General features: G+C 56.5%; 1 protein-coding gene across 1 annotated transcript; it reads left to right on the forward strand.

Moving 5' to 3' along the window:
* Window positions 1-863: 863 nt before the first annotated feature.
* Window positions 864-17,304, forward strand: LOC133360661 (nuclear receptor subfamily 2 group E member 1-like; the record flags this gene model as incomplete). Its single annotated transcript, XM_061579455.1, has 9 exons — window positions 864-1,013; window positions 4,199-4,286; window positions 7,196-7,599; window positions 9,001-9,096; window positions 11,945-12,082; window positions 12,907-13,003; window positions 14,524-14,664; window positions 15,481-15,583; window positions 17,142-17,304. Coding segments are annotated over 9 exons (1,380 nt in total), but the record flags the coding sequence as incomplete, so codon positions are not given.
* Window positions 17,305-18,126: the final 822 nt, after the last annotated feature.

The following is an 18,126-nucleotide window of genomic DNA, read 5'->3' on the forward strand; positions in this document are numbered from 1 at the left end:
AAACTCACAAAGAGACCCACAGAGACTCCACACAGAGACTCACCACACAGAGACCCACACAACTCACACAGAGACCTACAGACTCACACAGAGAACCACAGACTCACCACACAGACAACCCACAGACTCACCAGACAGAGACCCACAGAGACTCACCACACAGAGAATCCACAAACTCACAGAGGACAACACCAATCTAAACCAGGTGGTTGTCTCCGTGCTGTGTGTCGCGTCTCCCGCCCGCTCACCACCACCCCACCACCACCACTACCACCACTACCACCACCACGACTACCACTACTACTACACCACCACCACCCCACTACCACCACTACCACTACTACCACCACCACCACCACGACTACCACCACTACTACACCACCACCACCCAACCACCACTACCACTACTATCACCACCACCACAACGACTACCAACACTCCTACCCCACCACCACCACCCCACTACGACCACCACCACTACCACCACCACCACTACCACAACTACCACCACCACCCCACCACTACTACCACCACCACCACGACTACCACCACCACTCTACCACCACTACCACCACGACTACCACCACTGCCAAAACTACCAACACCACCACTACCACCACCACCCCACCACCACCACCACAACTACCAACACCACCACTACCACCACTACCACCACCACCACGACTATCACTACTACCACCACTACCACCACCACCACGACTACCATCACTACCACCACTACCACCACCACCACCCCACTACCACCACCACCACCACGACTACCACTACTACCACCACTACCACCACCACTACCACTACTACCACTACCACCACCACTACCACCACCACGACCCCCCCGTGCCCCAGGCCGCCTGCTGGACGTGCCGTGCCGCGTGTGCGGTGACCGCTCCTCGGGCCGCCATTACGGCGTCTTCGCCTGCGACGGCTGCTCCGGCTTCTTCAAGAGGAGCATCCGGAGGAACCGCGCCTACGTCTGTAAGGCCTCCAGTCAGGTAGGGTGCGGTGGTGGTGGTGGGGGGGGTGGTGGGGGTGGTGGTGGGTGGGGGTGGCGGGGGTGGTGGTGGTAGTGGTGGGTGGTGGGGGTGGTGGTGGTAGTAGTGGGGGTGCTGGTGGTGTTGGTGGGTGGCGGTGGTGGGTGGTGGTGGGGTGGTGGTAGTAGTGGTGGTGGGGGTGCTGGTGGTGGGAGTGGTGGTGTGGTGGGGGTAGTAGTGGTAGTGGTGGTGGAGTGCTGGTGGTGGGGTAGTGGTAGTGGTGGTGGGGGTGCTGTTGGTGATGGTGGGTGGTGGTGGTAGTAGTAGTGGTGGAGTGGTGGCGGGGGTGGCGGTGGGGGTGGTGGAGTGGTAGTAGTGGTAGTGGTGGGTGGCAGTGGTGGTGGTAGTAGTAGTGGTGGTGGTAGTAGTGGTGGGGGTGGTGGAGTGGCGGTGGTGGAGTGGTGGTGGTGGTAGTGGTGGTGGGGGTGGTGTTGGTGGGTGGCAGTGGTGGTGGTGGTAGTAGTGGTGGTGGAGTGCTGGTGGTGGGGTAGTGGTAGTAGTGGGGGTGGTGGAGGTGGTAGGTGGTGTGGTGGTGGCGGGGGTGGCGGTGGGGGTGGTGGAGTGGTGGTGGGGTAGTGGTAGTGGGGCAGTCGTGGTGGTGGTAGTGGTGGTGGATTGCTGGTGGTGGGGTGGTGGTAGTAGTGGTAGTGGGTGGTGGGGGTGGTGGTGGTGTGGTGGTGCTGGAGTGGGTGGTGGTGGTAGTGGTGGTGGGTGGTGGTGGCAGTGGTGGTGAGTGGTGGGGGTGGTGTGGTGGTGTTGGAGTGGTGGTGGTAGTGGTGGTGGGTGGTGGTGGTAGTGGTGGTAGTGGTGGTGGTGGTAGTGGTGGTAGTGGTGGTGGTTGTGGTGGGTGGTGGTGGTAGTGGTGGTAGTGGTGATGGAGTGCTGGTGGTGGTAGTAGTGGTGGTGGGGGTGCTGGTGGTGGTAGTGGTGGTAGTAGTGGTCGTGGTAGTGGTGGTGGAGTGCTGGTGGTGGGGTGGTGGTAGTAGTGGTAGTGGGGGTGCTGGTGGTGGTGGGTGGTGTGGTGTGGTGGTGGGGGTGGTGGTAGAGTGGTGGTGGAGTGGTAGTGGTGGTGGTAGTAGTAGTGGTGGTGGTGTGGTGGTGGAGTGGTGGTGTGGGAGTGGTGGTAGTGGTAGTAGTGGTGGTAGTGGTAGTGGTGGTGTTGGAGTGGTAGTGGTGGTGGTAGTGGTGGTGGTGGTAGCTGATGGGATGTCCGCGTGGTTTGTTCCTGCAAACTGAAACTCGAACCTGTTTAATGCTTCACCGAGTCAGGGCCAATTGAGCTCGGAATCTCCGTTTCAAGGGCTGCTCACTTCCCCTTCAGATACAATCAGAAATGTTGAAATAAAAACTCTTCTTGTTCCGATCGTAATTATTTATTTACTAATCACCCCTCTCACTCTGCTCAGTCGGCAGAGTGAGAGGGGTGGCGAGGAGTTGTTAACTACCTCGCCTGGTCCACAGGAGGTCGTGGGTTCGATCCCGACCCTGACGATGCCTGATGCTGTAGATTTGGAGTTTGCGTCTCTCTCTCACCGTATTCGTGTGGATTTTTCTCCGGGTTCTCCGCTTACCCCCCTCCACGTTTAGTTTCAAGTTTCAAGTTCATTTATTTGGTGTAGCCCTGTGAGCCATTCGGCTCTTGAATCGGGTGCAACCGCAACAAACAAAAAACTAAAACAATGATCAAGAAAACATCTTAAAGTGAATATGTGACTATGTGCAAATAGAAAATCCAAGAAAAGGCAGCAAAATATTGCAGAAAAAACACCGTACATCAACGCTGTGTGCAAAAATCCCAGTGGGATGCAAGTCAAACATCAGTCTAACTCCGTACTACAACAAACAAACATGGCCAAACCAGTAAACTTTTCGAAATCACCAAAAGAAAGCAATGAAACAGTGATCATAGGAACTGTGACGGAATTTTCACAATAAACGACAAACAACATGTACTACCAAAAACCTGCAGCCATAGAATCAACGTCACCACGCGTTCAGAGTATTTGGCTGCTGCTATAAATGTCCACGTGATTATGACGTCAATGATGACGTCGATGATGACGACGATCCCACGTGGTGGAGCTGCGATCGTTTGTGATAGCCAGGGCCGCTGCTACAGAGCAGCTCACCAAAACAAAGATGCCCCGTATAGCCTGTAACAGACTGCCGGGACAAGTGCTGTTCGCGTGACGTTGATTCTAAATGTGGGAGGGATAAAACCAGAGGATCCGGAGAAAAATCCACGCGGCCACTGGGAGAGAGAAGAGAGAGACGCAAACTCCAAATCTACAGCAGCAGGCATCGTCAGGGTCAGGATCGAACCCACGACCTCCTGCACACCAGGCGAGGTAGTTAACATCTCCTATCCACCGTGATGATGATGAGAGAGAGACGCAGACTCCAAATCTACAGCAGCAGGCATCGTCAGGGTCGGTATCGAACCCACGACCTCCTGCACACCAGGCGATGTAGTTAACATCTCCTAGCCACCGCGGCGTTCCCTTGGCCGAGAGGTCACTCACCCACGCGCGGTGTCGTCGTCGTTGTTGTTGACACTGGGCGCTGTTGTTGCTGTTGTTGTTGTTGACTCTATTTGTGTGTGCGCCACCGATCACCGACGCAATCCTTGACACGGGCAGTTGCAGAGCTGCACCTTTACCTTTGTCCGCTGGGTGTGATGTGACCCCGCCCATCACCCCTCCCCCATCACCCCCCCACCCCCCACCACCCATCACCCCCTCCCCCATCACCCCCTCATCACTCCCCCCCATCACCCCCCCCCCCATCACTCCCCCCATCACCCCCCCCATCACCCCCCCCATCAACCCCCATCACCCCCCACCCCCCCATCACCCCCCATCACCCCCCCATCACCCCCCATCACCCCCCCATCATCCCCCCACCACCTCCCGTCACCCCCTCATCACTCCCCCCCCATCACCCCTCACCACCCCTCCCCCATCCCCCCCACCCCCCCATCACCCCCCACCACCCCCATCACTCTCCATCACCCCACCCACCACCCCCCACCACCCCCCACCACCACCGCCATCACCCCCACCACCCCCCCCCCGCCACCCCCCCACCACCCCCCCACCACCACCCCCCACCCCCCCACCACCACCCCCCCCCCTGCGAGCCTGCAGGGCGGCTGCCCCGTGGACAAGAGTCACCGCAACCAGTGCCGCGCCTGCCGCCTGCACAAGTGCCTGGCAGCCAGCATGAACAGGGACGGTGAGGACGTGGTGGTGGTGGTGGCGGTGGTGGTGGCGGTGGTGGTGGCGGTGGAGGTGGCGGTGGTGGTGGCGGCGGTGGTGGTGGTGGAGGTGGTGGTGGAGGTGGTGGCAGTGGTGGTGGTGGAGGTGGTGGTGGAGGTGGTGGCAGTGGTGGTGGAGGTGGTGGTGATGGTGGTAGCGGTGGTGGTGGTGGTTGCGGAGGTGGTAGCGGTGGGGGTGGTGGAGGTGGTGGCAGTGGTGGTGGCGGTGGCAGTGGCGGTGGCGGTGGTGGTGGCGGCGGTGGTGGTGGTGGTGGTTGCGGAGGTGGTGGTGGTGGAGGCCGTGGTGGTGGTGGTGGTGGTGGAGGTGGTGGTGGAGGTGGTGGTGGAGGTGGTGGTGGTGGTGGAGGTGGTGGTGGAGAGGTGGTGGTGGTGGTGGAGGTGGTGGTCGTGGTGGTGGTGGTGGTGGTGGTGGAGGTGGTGGTGGAGGTGGTGGTGGAGGTGGTGGAGGTGGTGGTCGTGGTGGTGGTGGACGTGGCGGTGGTGGTGGTGGCGGTGATGGCGGTGGTGGAGGTGGCGGTGGTGGCGGTGGTGGCCGTGGTGGTGGTGGCGGTGGTGGTGGACGTGGTGGTGGAGGTGGTGGTGGCGGAGGTGGTGGCAGTGGTGGTGGAAGTGGTGGTGGAGGTGGGGGTGGTGGAGGTGGTGATGGTGGTTGTGGAGGTGGTGGCGGTGGTGGTGGTGGCGGTGGTGGCGGTGGTGGAGTTGGCGGTGGTAGCGGTGGTGGCCGTGGTGGTGGTGGCGGTGGTGGTGGCGGTGGCCGTGGTGGCGGTGGTGGTAGTGGTGGTGGAGGTGGTGGCGGCGGTGGTGGACGTGGTGGTGGTGGCGGTGGTGGTGGCCGTGGTGGCGATGGTGGTAGTGGTGGTGGTGGTGGTGGAGGTGGTGGTGGTGGCGGTGGTGGTGGCCGTGGTGGCGATGGTGGTAGTGGTGGTGGAGGTGGTGGTGGTGGAGGTGGAAGTGGTGGTGGTGGCCGTGGTGGTGGTAGTGGCCGTAGTGGTGGCCGTGGTGGTGGAGCGCCCTCTCGTGGTGAGAGGCAGGGAGGCAGGGGTGGGGTAGGGAGAGATGGGGAGGCAGGGGGAGGGTCAAGCATTCTAAGTGCACCGGAGCGTAGCTTGTTAACCTGTCCGCGCGTTGTGTTGTGAGCCGCTGTGATGCCCCACCCAGCTCCGTGTCTCTCGTTCAGAAGCGACCTTGCCCATCGCGACCTCAGTTTCTCCTCGTCGCCATTCGTTCTCATCGCGTGGACATTTTATAGCAGCAGCAGCCAAAAAAAATTAACCCGTAAAAACAAAGTTTTTCACTATAAATCCTTTATATGCGTGGCGGCTAGAGTCCTCTCGTCCTCTGGCTTGAGATGGCTGCCACCTATGGGTCAGATGATTGTCTGCCACCATGAAGCAATTGGTAATTAAATGTTTTTTATTTCCCTAAACAGTGTAAAAGTTTTGAAAAAAAAATTTCACGAAAATTAATTGTCACGCACAACGAGTCGGTGTGGAAAATGTCAGCTCGATTGGATCACGGGAAGTGGGTTAAAAAACGACCGAAAGATTTGCACGGTCGTAAGCAAGCAAGCAAGCACGCAAGCAAGCGAACTTAATATAAAGGATTTAAAAACAACTCCCTAAATGCGCGGTGACGTTGATTCTAAACGTGGAAAGGGGACAAATAGGAGGAATCCTTAAAGAAAAATCCACTCGGCCACAGCGAGAGACTTTTGACTTTTTAAACAACTTTTCATTGCCGCTAGCAGCAACAGCACTGGAGGCGATTCCCATACGAAACACACAAAGTCACCAGCAAACAAATGAAAATAAACGCTACAAATCCAGAGAGTTTGAGAGAGAGAGAAAGTGGGAGAGAGAGAGTTAGAAAAGGGAGAGTGAGCGTTGAAAGAGAGCGTTGAGGGGAGAGTGGGAGAGTGTGATTTCGCGAGAGAGTTAGAGAGATATAGAGAGTTGGAGAGCGTTAAAGAGACTTTTGACTTTTAAACAACTTTTTATTGCCGCCAGCAGCAACAGCATTGGAGGCGATTCCGATACGAAACACACAAAGTCACCAGCAAACAAATAAAAAAACGCTACGAATCCACGCGCTGTGGCGCTAAATGCGCCGCGCACAACACGAAAGAAAAGCCACGTGGTGGTGGTGGTGGTCATCGCGCACGCCACGGTGACGAGCGAGCGCTTCAGAAGGCGAACACGAGGGTGCCGTCCACGCTGGTACAGAGAGGGGCTTTTCCGGCTCCCCAGCGTTCGAAGAAGACGCGCTGCACATCACCGACACGTGTGTGGTACGCGTGCTCCAGCCGGAGCCGCGCCTTGAGCAGGCCCCTAAACACAGCGAGAGAGAGACGCAAACTCCAAATATACAGAAGCAGGCATCGTCAGAATCAGGATCGAACCCACGACCTCCTGTATACCAGGCGACGTAGTTAACATCTCCTAGCCCCCGTGATGATGAGAGCGAGAGACGCAAACTCCAAATATACAGCAGCAGGCATCGTCAGAATCGGCATCGAACCCACGACCTCCTGCATATCAGGCGATGTAGTTAACATCTCCTAGCCACCGTGATGATGATGAGAAAGAGAGACACAAACTCCAAATCTACAGCAGCGGGCATCGTCAGAATTGGAATCGAACCCACGACCTCCTGCATATCAGGCGAGGTAGTTAACATCTCCTAGCCACCATGGCGAGATGTTAAATAAATTGGTGTACTAAGTACACCCATAACAAGCTTGGGCAAGGCAGCAAAACGACACCAACCCACAACAACAATCAGAATATTTTAGAATCGGAATCGTTATTTATTTATATATCCCCCCTCTCCCCCCCTCCCCCTCCCGCTCTATTCCCATCACGGACAGCCGTGCAGCACGAAAGGGGCCCGCGGACATCGACCATCCGCAAGCAGGTAGCGCTCTACTTTCGAGGGACGCAATTTCACCACCACCACCAGCAGCAGCAGCAGCACCTCCACCACCACCACCAGCACCACCACCACCAACAACAGCAACAGCAGCAGCAGGCTGGGGTGGTGTCGGTGGTCGGAATGGCCCTGAGCTCGTCACCCGCAGCACGGACACCGCGGAATCCTGAAGGTGGCACCACCACCACCACCACAACCGCCACCACCACCACCACCGCCACCACCGTTACCGCTACCACCACCGCTACCGCTGCTGTGAGCCGCGTCTCGCCGACGGGAGCTATCGGCTTCTACTCGCACGGCGGGAGCGGCGATGGGGTCGGAGCTCGAGGCGATGGCAAGGTGAGTGCTACCAGCCACTACCACCCACTACCACCCACTACCAGCCACTACCACCCATTACCACCCACTACCACCCACTACCACCCACCACTCACCACCCACTACCACCCACCACTACCATCCACTACCACCCATTTCCACCCACCACTCACCACCCACCACCCACTACCATCCACTACCAACCACCAACCACGCACTACCACCCACCACTTACCACCCACTACCACCCACTACTACCACCCACTGCCACCCACCACTCACCACCCACTACCACCCACTACCAACCACCAACCACGCACTACCACCCACCACTTACCACCCACTACCACCCACCACTACCACCCACTACCACCCACCACTCACCACCCACTACCACCCACTACCACCCACCACCCACTACCACCCACTACCACCCACCACCCACTACCACCCACCACTCACCACCCACTACCACCCACCACCACCCACTACCACCCACTACCACCACCCACCGCGCACCCGAACAGCATGAGAAGCGCTCGTAGCGCCGGTGTCCACGGTGGATGTGCAGCGCAGCACATCTCATTGGTTGGCTCCCGGCGGTGATGTCACAATGAAGCGTGGTCACGTGACGTGAGTGAGAGGCGGGCGGGGGGGTATTCTGAACTTCCTGGGGGTCTTGTAATGAAAAGGCGCTTGGCGATTATGGTGGTGGTGGTGGTATTGATGATGGTAATGACAGTGACAACGATGGTGGTGATGACGATCATGATGGTAATGACAGTGACGACGGTGATGGTGATGACGATGCTCGTGAGAATGACGACGACGATGGCGGTCGTGATGATGGCAGTGGTGATGACGTTCACGGGGCTGGTGGCGGAGCTGGTGATGGTGGTGGTGATGGTGTTGATGAGTGATGATGATGGTGGTGATGACATTCACGGGGGTGGTGGCAGTGCTGGTGATGATCGTGTTGATGAGTGATGATGATGATGATGACGTTCACAGGGGTGGTGGCGGTGCTGGTGATGGTGTTGATGAGTGATGATGGTGATGACGTTCACGGAGGTGGTGGCGGTGATGGTGATGACAGTGACGATGGTGTTGATGAGTGATGAGTGATGATGATGATGACGTTCACAGGGGTGGTGGCGGTGCTGGTGATGATGGTGATGATGGTGGTGATGGTGATGATGGTGTTGATGAGTGATGGTGATGATGGTGATGACGTTCACGGGTGTGGTGGCGGTGATGGTGATGATGGTGGTGATGATGGTGTTGATGAGTGATGGTGATGATGATGGTGGTGACGTTCACTGGGGTGGTGGCGGTGCTGGTGATGGTGTTGATGAGTAATGATGATGATGGTGATGTCGTTCACGTGGATGTTGGTGCTGGTGGTGTCGCTGTCTCCCCCAGTACTCCAGCGACGGCGTCTGTCTCAGTGACGGAGGTTCCTCGTCCCACAACACCCCATCTCTCCCCTCCGTGCCATCGCTCCCCGTCTCTGCGGAGGTCGGTCTGTGTGAGGACGAGTCTTGAGTTGCTCTTCCTTCTCGACGCCAACTCACACCGCACTTTTCGATGTAAAGCTTTCGTGACTGCAGGGATTCGTATTCTTGGTTCTTTCGGTAAAGTCGCGTAGAAGGGAAGTAATAAAATAATAAAAATAAAACATAATAAAATAAAATAATTCTCACGACGTTTCGGCTACAACGCAAGCAGCCGTCTTCAGGCTGCTTGCGTCGTGAGAATTATTTTAATTTATTATTTTTTATTTTTATTATTTTATTACTTCCCTTCTACGTGACTTTACCGAAAGAACCAAGAAGATCACACCGCACTCCCATCACGGACACCCAAAAAAACATAAAAACAAAGACCCGAATTCTCCAACTCCGTTCCCCTTTAAATTTCCATTTCAAGCTTTTCGTGACTGCAGGGATTCGTATTCTTGGTTCTTTCGGTAAAGTCGCGTAGAAGGGAAATAATAAAATAATAAAATATTAAAAAGTAATACAATTCTCACGACGTTTCGGCCACAACGCAAGCAGCCGTCGTCCTCAGGTGAAGAACAGGGCTGTCGGGAAAGACAGCGTCCTAATGAACACCGCTAAGCTTGGCAGCGTATTTTAAGCTGGGTGGGAGGAGCAGAGCACGAAATGTTGCGTCGTGAAACTCACCAGCGCTCGACACAGCCAATTAGTAAGGGGTTTGTCACGTGAACAACAAACCGCCAATGAGTTACCAGTACAGTGTAGTGTAGTATATAGTGTGTAGTGTATAGTGTAGTGTATAGTGTGTAGTGTATAGTGTAGTGTATAGTGTAGTGTATAGTGTAATATAATGTAGTGTAGTGTATAGTGTAGTATATAGTGTGTAGTGTATAGTGTAGTGTATAGTGTAGTGTATAGTGTAGTGTACAGTGTATAGTGTAGTGTATAGTGTAGTGTATAGTGTAGTGTATAGTGTAGTGTATAGTGTAGTGTATCGTATAATATAGTGTAGTGTATATTGTAGTGTATAGTGTCGTGTATAGTGTAATGTAATGTAGTGTATAGTGTAGTATAGTATATAGTGTGTAGTGTATAGTGTAGTGTAGTGTATAGTGTAGTGTATAGTGTAATATAGTGTAGTGTATAGTGTAGTGTAGTAGTGTAGTGTACAGTGTATAGTGTAGTGTATAGTGTAGTGTGTAGTGTAGTGTATACTGTAGTGTATCGTATAATATAGTGTAGTGTATATTGTAGTGTATAGTGTCGTGTATAGTGTAATATAATGTAGTGTATAGTGTAGTGTGTAGTGTAGTGTATAGTGTATTGTGTAGTGTATAGTGTAATATATTGTAGTGTATAGTGTAGTATAGTCTACTACTTCAGTCCACCGGTGAGTTGGAGAGTAAATCCACAACATTTACATTTTGAGTAGTGCGACGTTTCGCTGGTAATTGCAACCAGCATCATCAGGCGATTTGCCAGAATAGTGAAGCAATCCACCTGCTTCCGATCTTAAACAGAGCAAGATTAACCTCATTAAGGTGCAGAAATCAGAGGCGGAGTAGGAGGATGGAGGGGGTATTGTAATTATATCACAGATTAGCGGTTAACATTAATTGCATTTCTCTCAATTTCAATGGATTTTTCCAATTGGTCTGGGCCAGCAATAATTCGTTTTGCACAACACTTCAACTTTATCAAAATCAATTGAGTGTCCTTGTTGGCAAGCAATGTTCTGCAAACTTGCCCGACAGTTGTGTTTGAGAGTACTCAATGTTGAACATAATGAGGCCTCCTTTGCCAGTAGCAACATGTAATACAACTTTTTTTAACTCTTTTTTTCTGGCAACAAAATTGACACAATTGTTTTTCAAGGAATCATGTTACTGCATTAACCACAAAACCTCCCCGTGTCTCCCCCCCCCCCCCCCGTGTCTCCCCTCCCCGTGTCTCCCCTCCCCGCGTGTCTCCCCTCCCCCGTGTCTCCCCTCTCCCCCCCCCCGTGTCTCCCCTCTCCCTCCCCCCGCGTCTCCTCTCCCCTCTCCCCCGTGTCTCCCCCCCGTCTCCCCTCTCCCCCCGTGTCTCCCCTTTCCCTCCCCCCGCGTCTCCCCTCTCCCCCCCGTGTCTCCCCTCTCCCTCCCCCCGCGTCTCCTCTCCCCTCTCCCCCGTGTCTCCCCCCCGTCTCCCCTCCCCCCCCCGTGTCTCCCCTCCCCCCACCCGTTTCTCACCTCCCGTGTCTCCCTTCTCTCTCCCCGTATCCCTCCTCTCCTCCCCGTGTCTACCCCCCCCCCTCCCGTGTCTCCCTTCTCCCTCCCCCCGTGTCCCCCCTCTCCCTCCCCGTATCCCACCTCTCCTCCCCGTGCCCCCCCCCCCGTGTCTCCCCTCCCCTCCCCCGTGTCTTCCCTCTCCCCCCCCGTCTCCCCCCCCCCGTGTCTCTCCCCCCCCTCCCGTGTCTCCCCCCCCGTGTCTCCCTCCCCGTGTCTCCCCCCCCCCCGTGTCTCCCCCCCCCTGTGTCTCCCTCCCCGTGTCTCCCCCCCCTCCGTGTCTCCCCCCCCTCCCGTGTCTCCCCCCCCCCTCCCGTGTCTCCCCCCCCCCGTGTCTCCCTCACCCCGTGTCTCCCCTCCCCCTGTGTCCCCTCCCCCCCCGTGTCTCCCCTCCCCTGCCCCCGCGTCTCCCCGCTCCCTCCCCCCCCGTGTCCCCCCTCTCCCTCCCCGTATCCCCCCTCCCCGTGTCTCCCCCCCCCCGTGTCTCCCACCCCCCGTGTCTCCCTCCCCGTGTCTCCCCCCCCCCGTGTCTCCCCCCCCCCGTGTCTCCCCCCCCCCCCGTGTCTCCCTCCCCGCGTCTCCACCCCCGCGACCTCTGCCCAGGTGCCACCCGGCGTGGCCGTGCTGCAGGGTGCCGCGTGCCCCGAGTCGGTGTGCGAGTCGGCCGCTCGCCTCCTCTTCATGAGCATCAAGTGGGCCAAGAGCGTCCCCGCCTTCTCGGCCCTCCCACTCGGGGACCAGGTTCGAATCCCCCGGCTTGTTTGTTATTGGGGCGCCACGGTGGCTAGGAGATGTTGACTACCTCGCTTGGTGGGCAGGAGGTCGTGGAGTTCGATCCCGACGCTGACGACGCCTGCTGCTGTTAGCTATCTCGCCTGGTGTGCAGGAGGTCGTGGGTTTGATCCCGGCCCTGATGCCTGCTTCTGTATATTTGGAGTTTGCGTCTCTCTCTCATCATCATCACGGTGGCTAGGAGATGTTAACTACCTCGCCTAGTATACAGGAGGTCGTGGACTCGATCCCGACCCTGACGATGCCTGCTGCTGTATATTTGGAGTCTGCGGTGTCTCTCTCTCTCCCCGTGGTCGCGTGGATTTTTCCCCTCCACATTTCCAATCGACACGGTGGCGAAATGTTAACGACCTCAACTAGAAAGGTCTCTTACATTAAATTTCGATTTAAAGCTTTCGTGACTGCAGGGATATTATATTATTATATTATTTTATTATATTATTTTATCATGTTTTATTTTTATTATTTTATTACTTCCCTTCTACGTGACTTTACCGAAAGAACCAAGAAGATGTCTCTTACATTCTTATAGGTTACTAAATGTGAACGTTATCGTAGTTTATGTTGTAGTTATTTCATATCTGCACACTCGTGCAACGTGAGTATTCGCCAATAACTCTCTCGCGTGCGGTACAATTTCACGCGTTTACAAATCACCCCACGTACTACTCCTTGGGACATTGCGACGTTACCCCTCACCCCCAGGGGTCCGCATACCCCTGGCTGAGACCCCCCTTGCCGCTAGAGGCTGTGTGCGCTTGTGCCCCTCACAGCTGGTGCTGCTGCAAGAAGGCTGGCGGGAGCTGTTCGTGTTGGGCATCGCGCAGTGGGCAGTGCCCGTCGACCTGAGCACCCTTCTGGCTGTGGCAGGTGAGAGGGTTTGTGTACAGGTGTGAGTACAGGTGTGTGTGTACAGGTGTGTGTGTGTACAGGTGTGTGTGTACAGGTGTGTGTATAGGTGTGTGTACAGGTGTGTGTGTACAGGTGTGTGTACAGGTGTGTGTGTACAGGTGTGTGTGTACAGGTGTGTGTGTGTACAGGTGTGTACAGGTGTGTGTGTGTACAGGTGTGTGTGTGTACAGGTGTGCGTGTGTCTGTGTGTACAGGTGTGTGTACAGGTGTGTGTACAAGTGTGTGTGCGTCTGTGTGTACAGGTGTGTGTACAGGTGTGTGTGTACAGGTGTGTGTGTGTACAGGTGTGTGTACAGGTGTGTGTGTACAGGTGTGTGTGTACAGGTGTGTACAGGTGTGTGTGTGTACAGGTGTGTGTACAGGTGTGTGTACAGGTGTGTGTGCGTCTGTGTGTACAGGTATGTGTACAGGTGTGTGTGCGTCTGTGTGTACAGGTGTGTGTACAGGTGTGTGTGTGTCTGTGTGTACAGGTGTGTGTACAGGTGTGTGTGTACAGGTGTGTGTACAGGTGTGTGTGTACAGGCGTGTACAGGTGTGTGTGTGTACAGGTGTGTGTACAGGTGTGTGTACAGGTGTGTGTGTGTACAGGTGTGTACAGGTGTGTGTGTGTACAGGTGTGTGTGTGTACAGGTGTGTGTACAGGTGTGTGTACAGGTGTGTGTGTGTACAGGTGTGTGTGTACAGGTGTGTGTGTGTCTACAGGTGTGTACAGGTGTGTGTGTACAGGGGTGTGGTTGTACAGGTGTGTGTGTACAGGTGTGTGTGCGTGTGCACAGGTGTGTTTGTGTACAGGTGTGTACAGGTGTGTGTGTACAGGTGTGTGTACAGATGTGCGTGTGTACAGGTGTGTGCGCATTCAATCCCGACCCTGACTACGCCTGCTGCTGTAGATTTGGAGTCTGCGTCTCTCTCCCCGTGGTCCATGTTTAGAGTCGAAATCGCCACCACGTTTAGAGAGTTACTTGCCCGCTGCTCCATGCTATTCCTACGCGACGACAACCGTGATGATGATGACGACGATGACGACGATGACGACGATGACGACGATGATGACGACGATGACGACGAAAATGACGACAACAATGATGATGATGACGCCGATGACGCCGATGACGACGATGACGACGACGATAACGACGATGATGACGACGATGACGAGGACGACGATGACGACGATGACGACGACGATAACGACGATGATGACGACGATGACGACGACAATGATGACGACGATGATGACGACGATGATGACGACGATGACGACGACGATGACGATGACGATGACGACGACGATGATGACGACGATGACGACGATGACGCCGATGACGACGACGATGATGACGACGATAACGACGACGATGACGACGACGACGATGACGACGATGACGATGGCGCCGATGATGACGACCTCTAACTCAACAACGACAACAATAACGATAACCCACCCACCCCCGCGCCTCCCTTTGTCGGGGGCCCAGGGCTGAACGCGGAGGGGGGAGCCCTGGGCCGCGTGGCGGGCGAGGCGCGGTCGCTGCACGAGACGGTCTGCCGCTTCCGCTCGCTGCGCGTCGACCCCACGGAATTCGCCTGCCTCAAGTGCATCGTCACCTTCAAGGCCGGTGAGCGGGGGGGGTGAGTTAGGGTTAGGGGGGGTGAGTGGGGAGTTCGCCTGCCTCAAGTGCATCGTCACCTTCAAGGCCGGTGAGTGGGGGGGGGGGGGTGAGCGGGGGGTGAGTGAGCGGGGTGAGTGGGGTGAGCGGGGGGGGTGAGTGGGGGGGGGTGGTGAGTGGGTGGGGTGAGTGGGGGGGGGTGAGTGGGGGGGGTTGAGTGGGTGGGGTGAGCGGGGGGGGTGAGCGGGGGGGGGGGTGAGCGGGGGGGGGGTTAGCGGGGGGGGGCGAGCGGGGGGGGGTGAGCGGGGGGGGTGAGTGAGGGGGGGGGGTGAGCGGGGGGGGGGGTGAGCGGGGGGGGTGAGCGGGGTGAGTGGGTGAGTAGATTGAGTGGGTGGGGTGAGGGGGGTTAGAGGGGTGAGAGGGGTGAGTGGGGGGGGGTTAGAGGGGTAAGTAGGGTGAGTAGGTGAGGTGAGTGGGGTGAGTGGGTTGAGTGGGGGGGGGGGGGGTGAGTGGGGTGAGAGGAGTGAGTGGGGGGGTGAGATTGGTGAGGAGCAAGCGGCTTCTCGTGATCAGTGTGGACTAATCTCCATCTGCTCCATCTGGACACTACACACAGGCTACACGGGGGATCTTTGTCTTTGTGTGTTCATAGGCGCTGCTGCTACTCGCTAACAGCACTTGCCCCTAGAGTCTGTCACAGGCTACACGGGGGACCTTTGCCTTTGTGTGTTCACAGGCGCTGCTGCTACTCGCTAACAGCACTTGCCCCTAGAGTCTCTCATAGGCTACACGGGGGACCTTTGTCTTTGTGTGCGACTCGTGCAGTAGGCGCGTGTGGCCAGGAGCTCAGAGCCCTGCGCAGTGGAGCGGCCGTGGCTGCCCTGCAGGACGAGGCGCAGCTCACACTGAGCAGCTACATCCACAGCAGGTGAGGGCACTCACCACTCACTCACTCACCACTCATTCACTCAGCCACTTACTCATTCAGCCACTCACTCACTCAGCCACTCACTCACTCCCTCAGCCACTCACTCACCACTCACTCACTCAGCCACTCACTCAGCCACTCACTCAATCAGCCTCTCACTCACTCGGCCACTCACTCACTTAGCCACTGACTCACCACTCACTCACTCAGCCACTCACTCACTCAGCCACTCACTCACCACTCACTCACTCAGCCACTCACTCAGCCACTCACTCACCACTCGCTCACCACTTACTCACTCACTCACCACTCACTCACTCAGCCACTCAGTCACTCACTCACTCAGCCACTCACCACTCACGCTGAGCAGCTACATCCACAGCAGGTAAGGGCACTCACCACTGACTCACTCAGCCACTCACTCACCCAGCCACTCACTCGCCACTCACTCACTCACTCAGCCACTCACTCACTCAGCCACTCACGCAGCCACTCACTCACTCACTCAGCCTCTCACTCACTCACTCGGCCACTCACTCACTCAGCCACTCACTCAGCCACTCACTCACTCAGCCACTCACTCACTCAGCCACTCACTCACTCACTCAGCCACTCACTCAGCCACCACTCACTCAGCCACTCACTCAGCCACTCACTCAGCCACTCAGCCACTCAGCCACTCACTCAGCCACTCACTCACTCAGCCACTCAGCCACTCACCACTCACTCACTCAGCCACTCACTCATTCACTCAGCCACTCACTCACTCACTCAGCCACTCAGCCACTCAGCCACTCAGCCACTCACTCAGCCACTCAGCCACTCAGCCACACACTCAGCCACTCACTCAGCCACTCACTCACTCACGACTCACTCACCACTCACTCACCACTCACTCACCACTCACCCACTCAGCCACTCATTCACTCACCACTCACTCACTCAGCCACTCACCACTCACTCACTCAGCCACTCACTCACCACTCACTCACTCAGCCACTCACCACTCACTCATTCAGCCACTAAATCACACTCACTACATCCACAGCAGCTGAGAGCGCTCACCACTCACTCACCACTCACTCACCACTCACTCACTACTCACTCACCACTCAGCCACTCACTCACTACTCACTCACCACTCACTCACCACTCACTACATCCACAGCAGGTGAGGGCGCTCACCACTCGCTCGCTCACCACTCGCTCACCACTCACACTCACTACATCCACAGCAGGCGATGATGAGAGAGAGACACACACACAGACTCCAAATCTACAGCAGCAGGCATCGTCAGGGTCGGGATCAAACCCACGACCTCCTGCGTACCAGGCGAGGTAGTCAACATCTCCTAGCCACCGTGATGATGATGAGAGAGAGAGACGCAAACTCTAAATCTACAGCAGCAGGCATCAGGGTCGGGATTGAACCCACGACCTCCTGCGCACCAGGCGAGGTAGTCAACATCTCCTAGCCACCGCAGTGCCCTAACATCTCATGCCCCCCCCCCCACCGCGTGCCCCCTCCCCCCTCACCCACCCCCCACTCCTCCCCCAGGTACCCCGGGGAGCCGTGCCGCTTCGGCAAGCTGCTGCTGACGCTTCCTTCCCTGCGCGCCATCAGCAGCGCCACCATCGAGGGCGTCTTCTTCCGCAGGACCATCGGCTCCGTGCCCATCGCGCGCCTTGTCGCCGACATGTACAAGAGCACCGACGTCTAGTGGGGGGCACTCACGTCTAGTGGGGGGCACCGATGTTTAGGTGCCCTGGGGGGGGGGGGGTGCAAGGGAGCTCCCACGTTGTCCCCTAACACAGCTGCACACGTAGCACTGCCAAGTCACCACGGTCGCAAAAAAAATCTGAATCTGAACATTTCGTTGACTCGGCAACTCCAATCCTCAGCCGCTCCATAGTCCCGCTAATGTCTAGGCAAGGGGGTACCCCCCCGTGGCAGCTGTCCCTGTGTAACACACACACACACGCTGACACACACGCTGTCACACACACACGCTGTCACACACAACAACAACAACCGCCATTCGCCACTAAGTGGCGGTGACGTCACCACGACGCTTGTGCCAGGCCAAGTGCACCTTGAGGCCACACACACACACGCTGTCACACACACGCTGTCACACGCTGTCACACACACACGCTGACACACACACGCTGTCACACACACGCTGCCACACACACACCCTGTCACACACACACGCCGTCACACACACACACACGCTGTCACACACACACGCTGACACACACACGCTGTCACACACACACATGCTGACACACGCACACGCTGTCACACACACACACGCTCAGCTGAGCGAACATCTTAGCGAAGAAGACGCAGTGGGCAGAAGCGCTGGACCCCCTTCACAGCATTCGTCTGCCTCTGTGAGTCGCAGCCATCGACACTGGAGTGTGCCGCCTTAGGTCTGGACCTATCAGACTGGAGCATTAACAATCAATCCCCCTATTAAGAATCCTACAGAGTGCTTAGGTCTGGCACTATGATACTGGAGCATTAACAATCAATCCTA

Source organism: Lethenteron reissneri, chromosome 69, assembly GCF_015708825.2.
Source record: "Lethenteron reissneri isolate LAM-NWPU_2019-01 chromosome 69, ASM1570882v1, whole genome shotgun sequence".
Taxonomy (NCBI): domain Eukaryota; kingdom Metazoa; phylum Chordata; class Hyperoartia; order Petromyzontiformes; family Petromyzontidae; genus Lethenteron; species Lethenteron reissneri.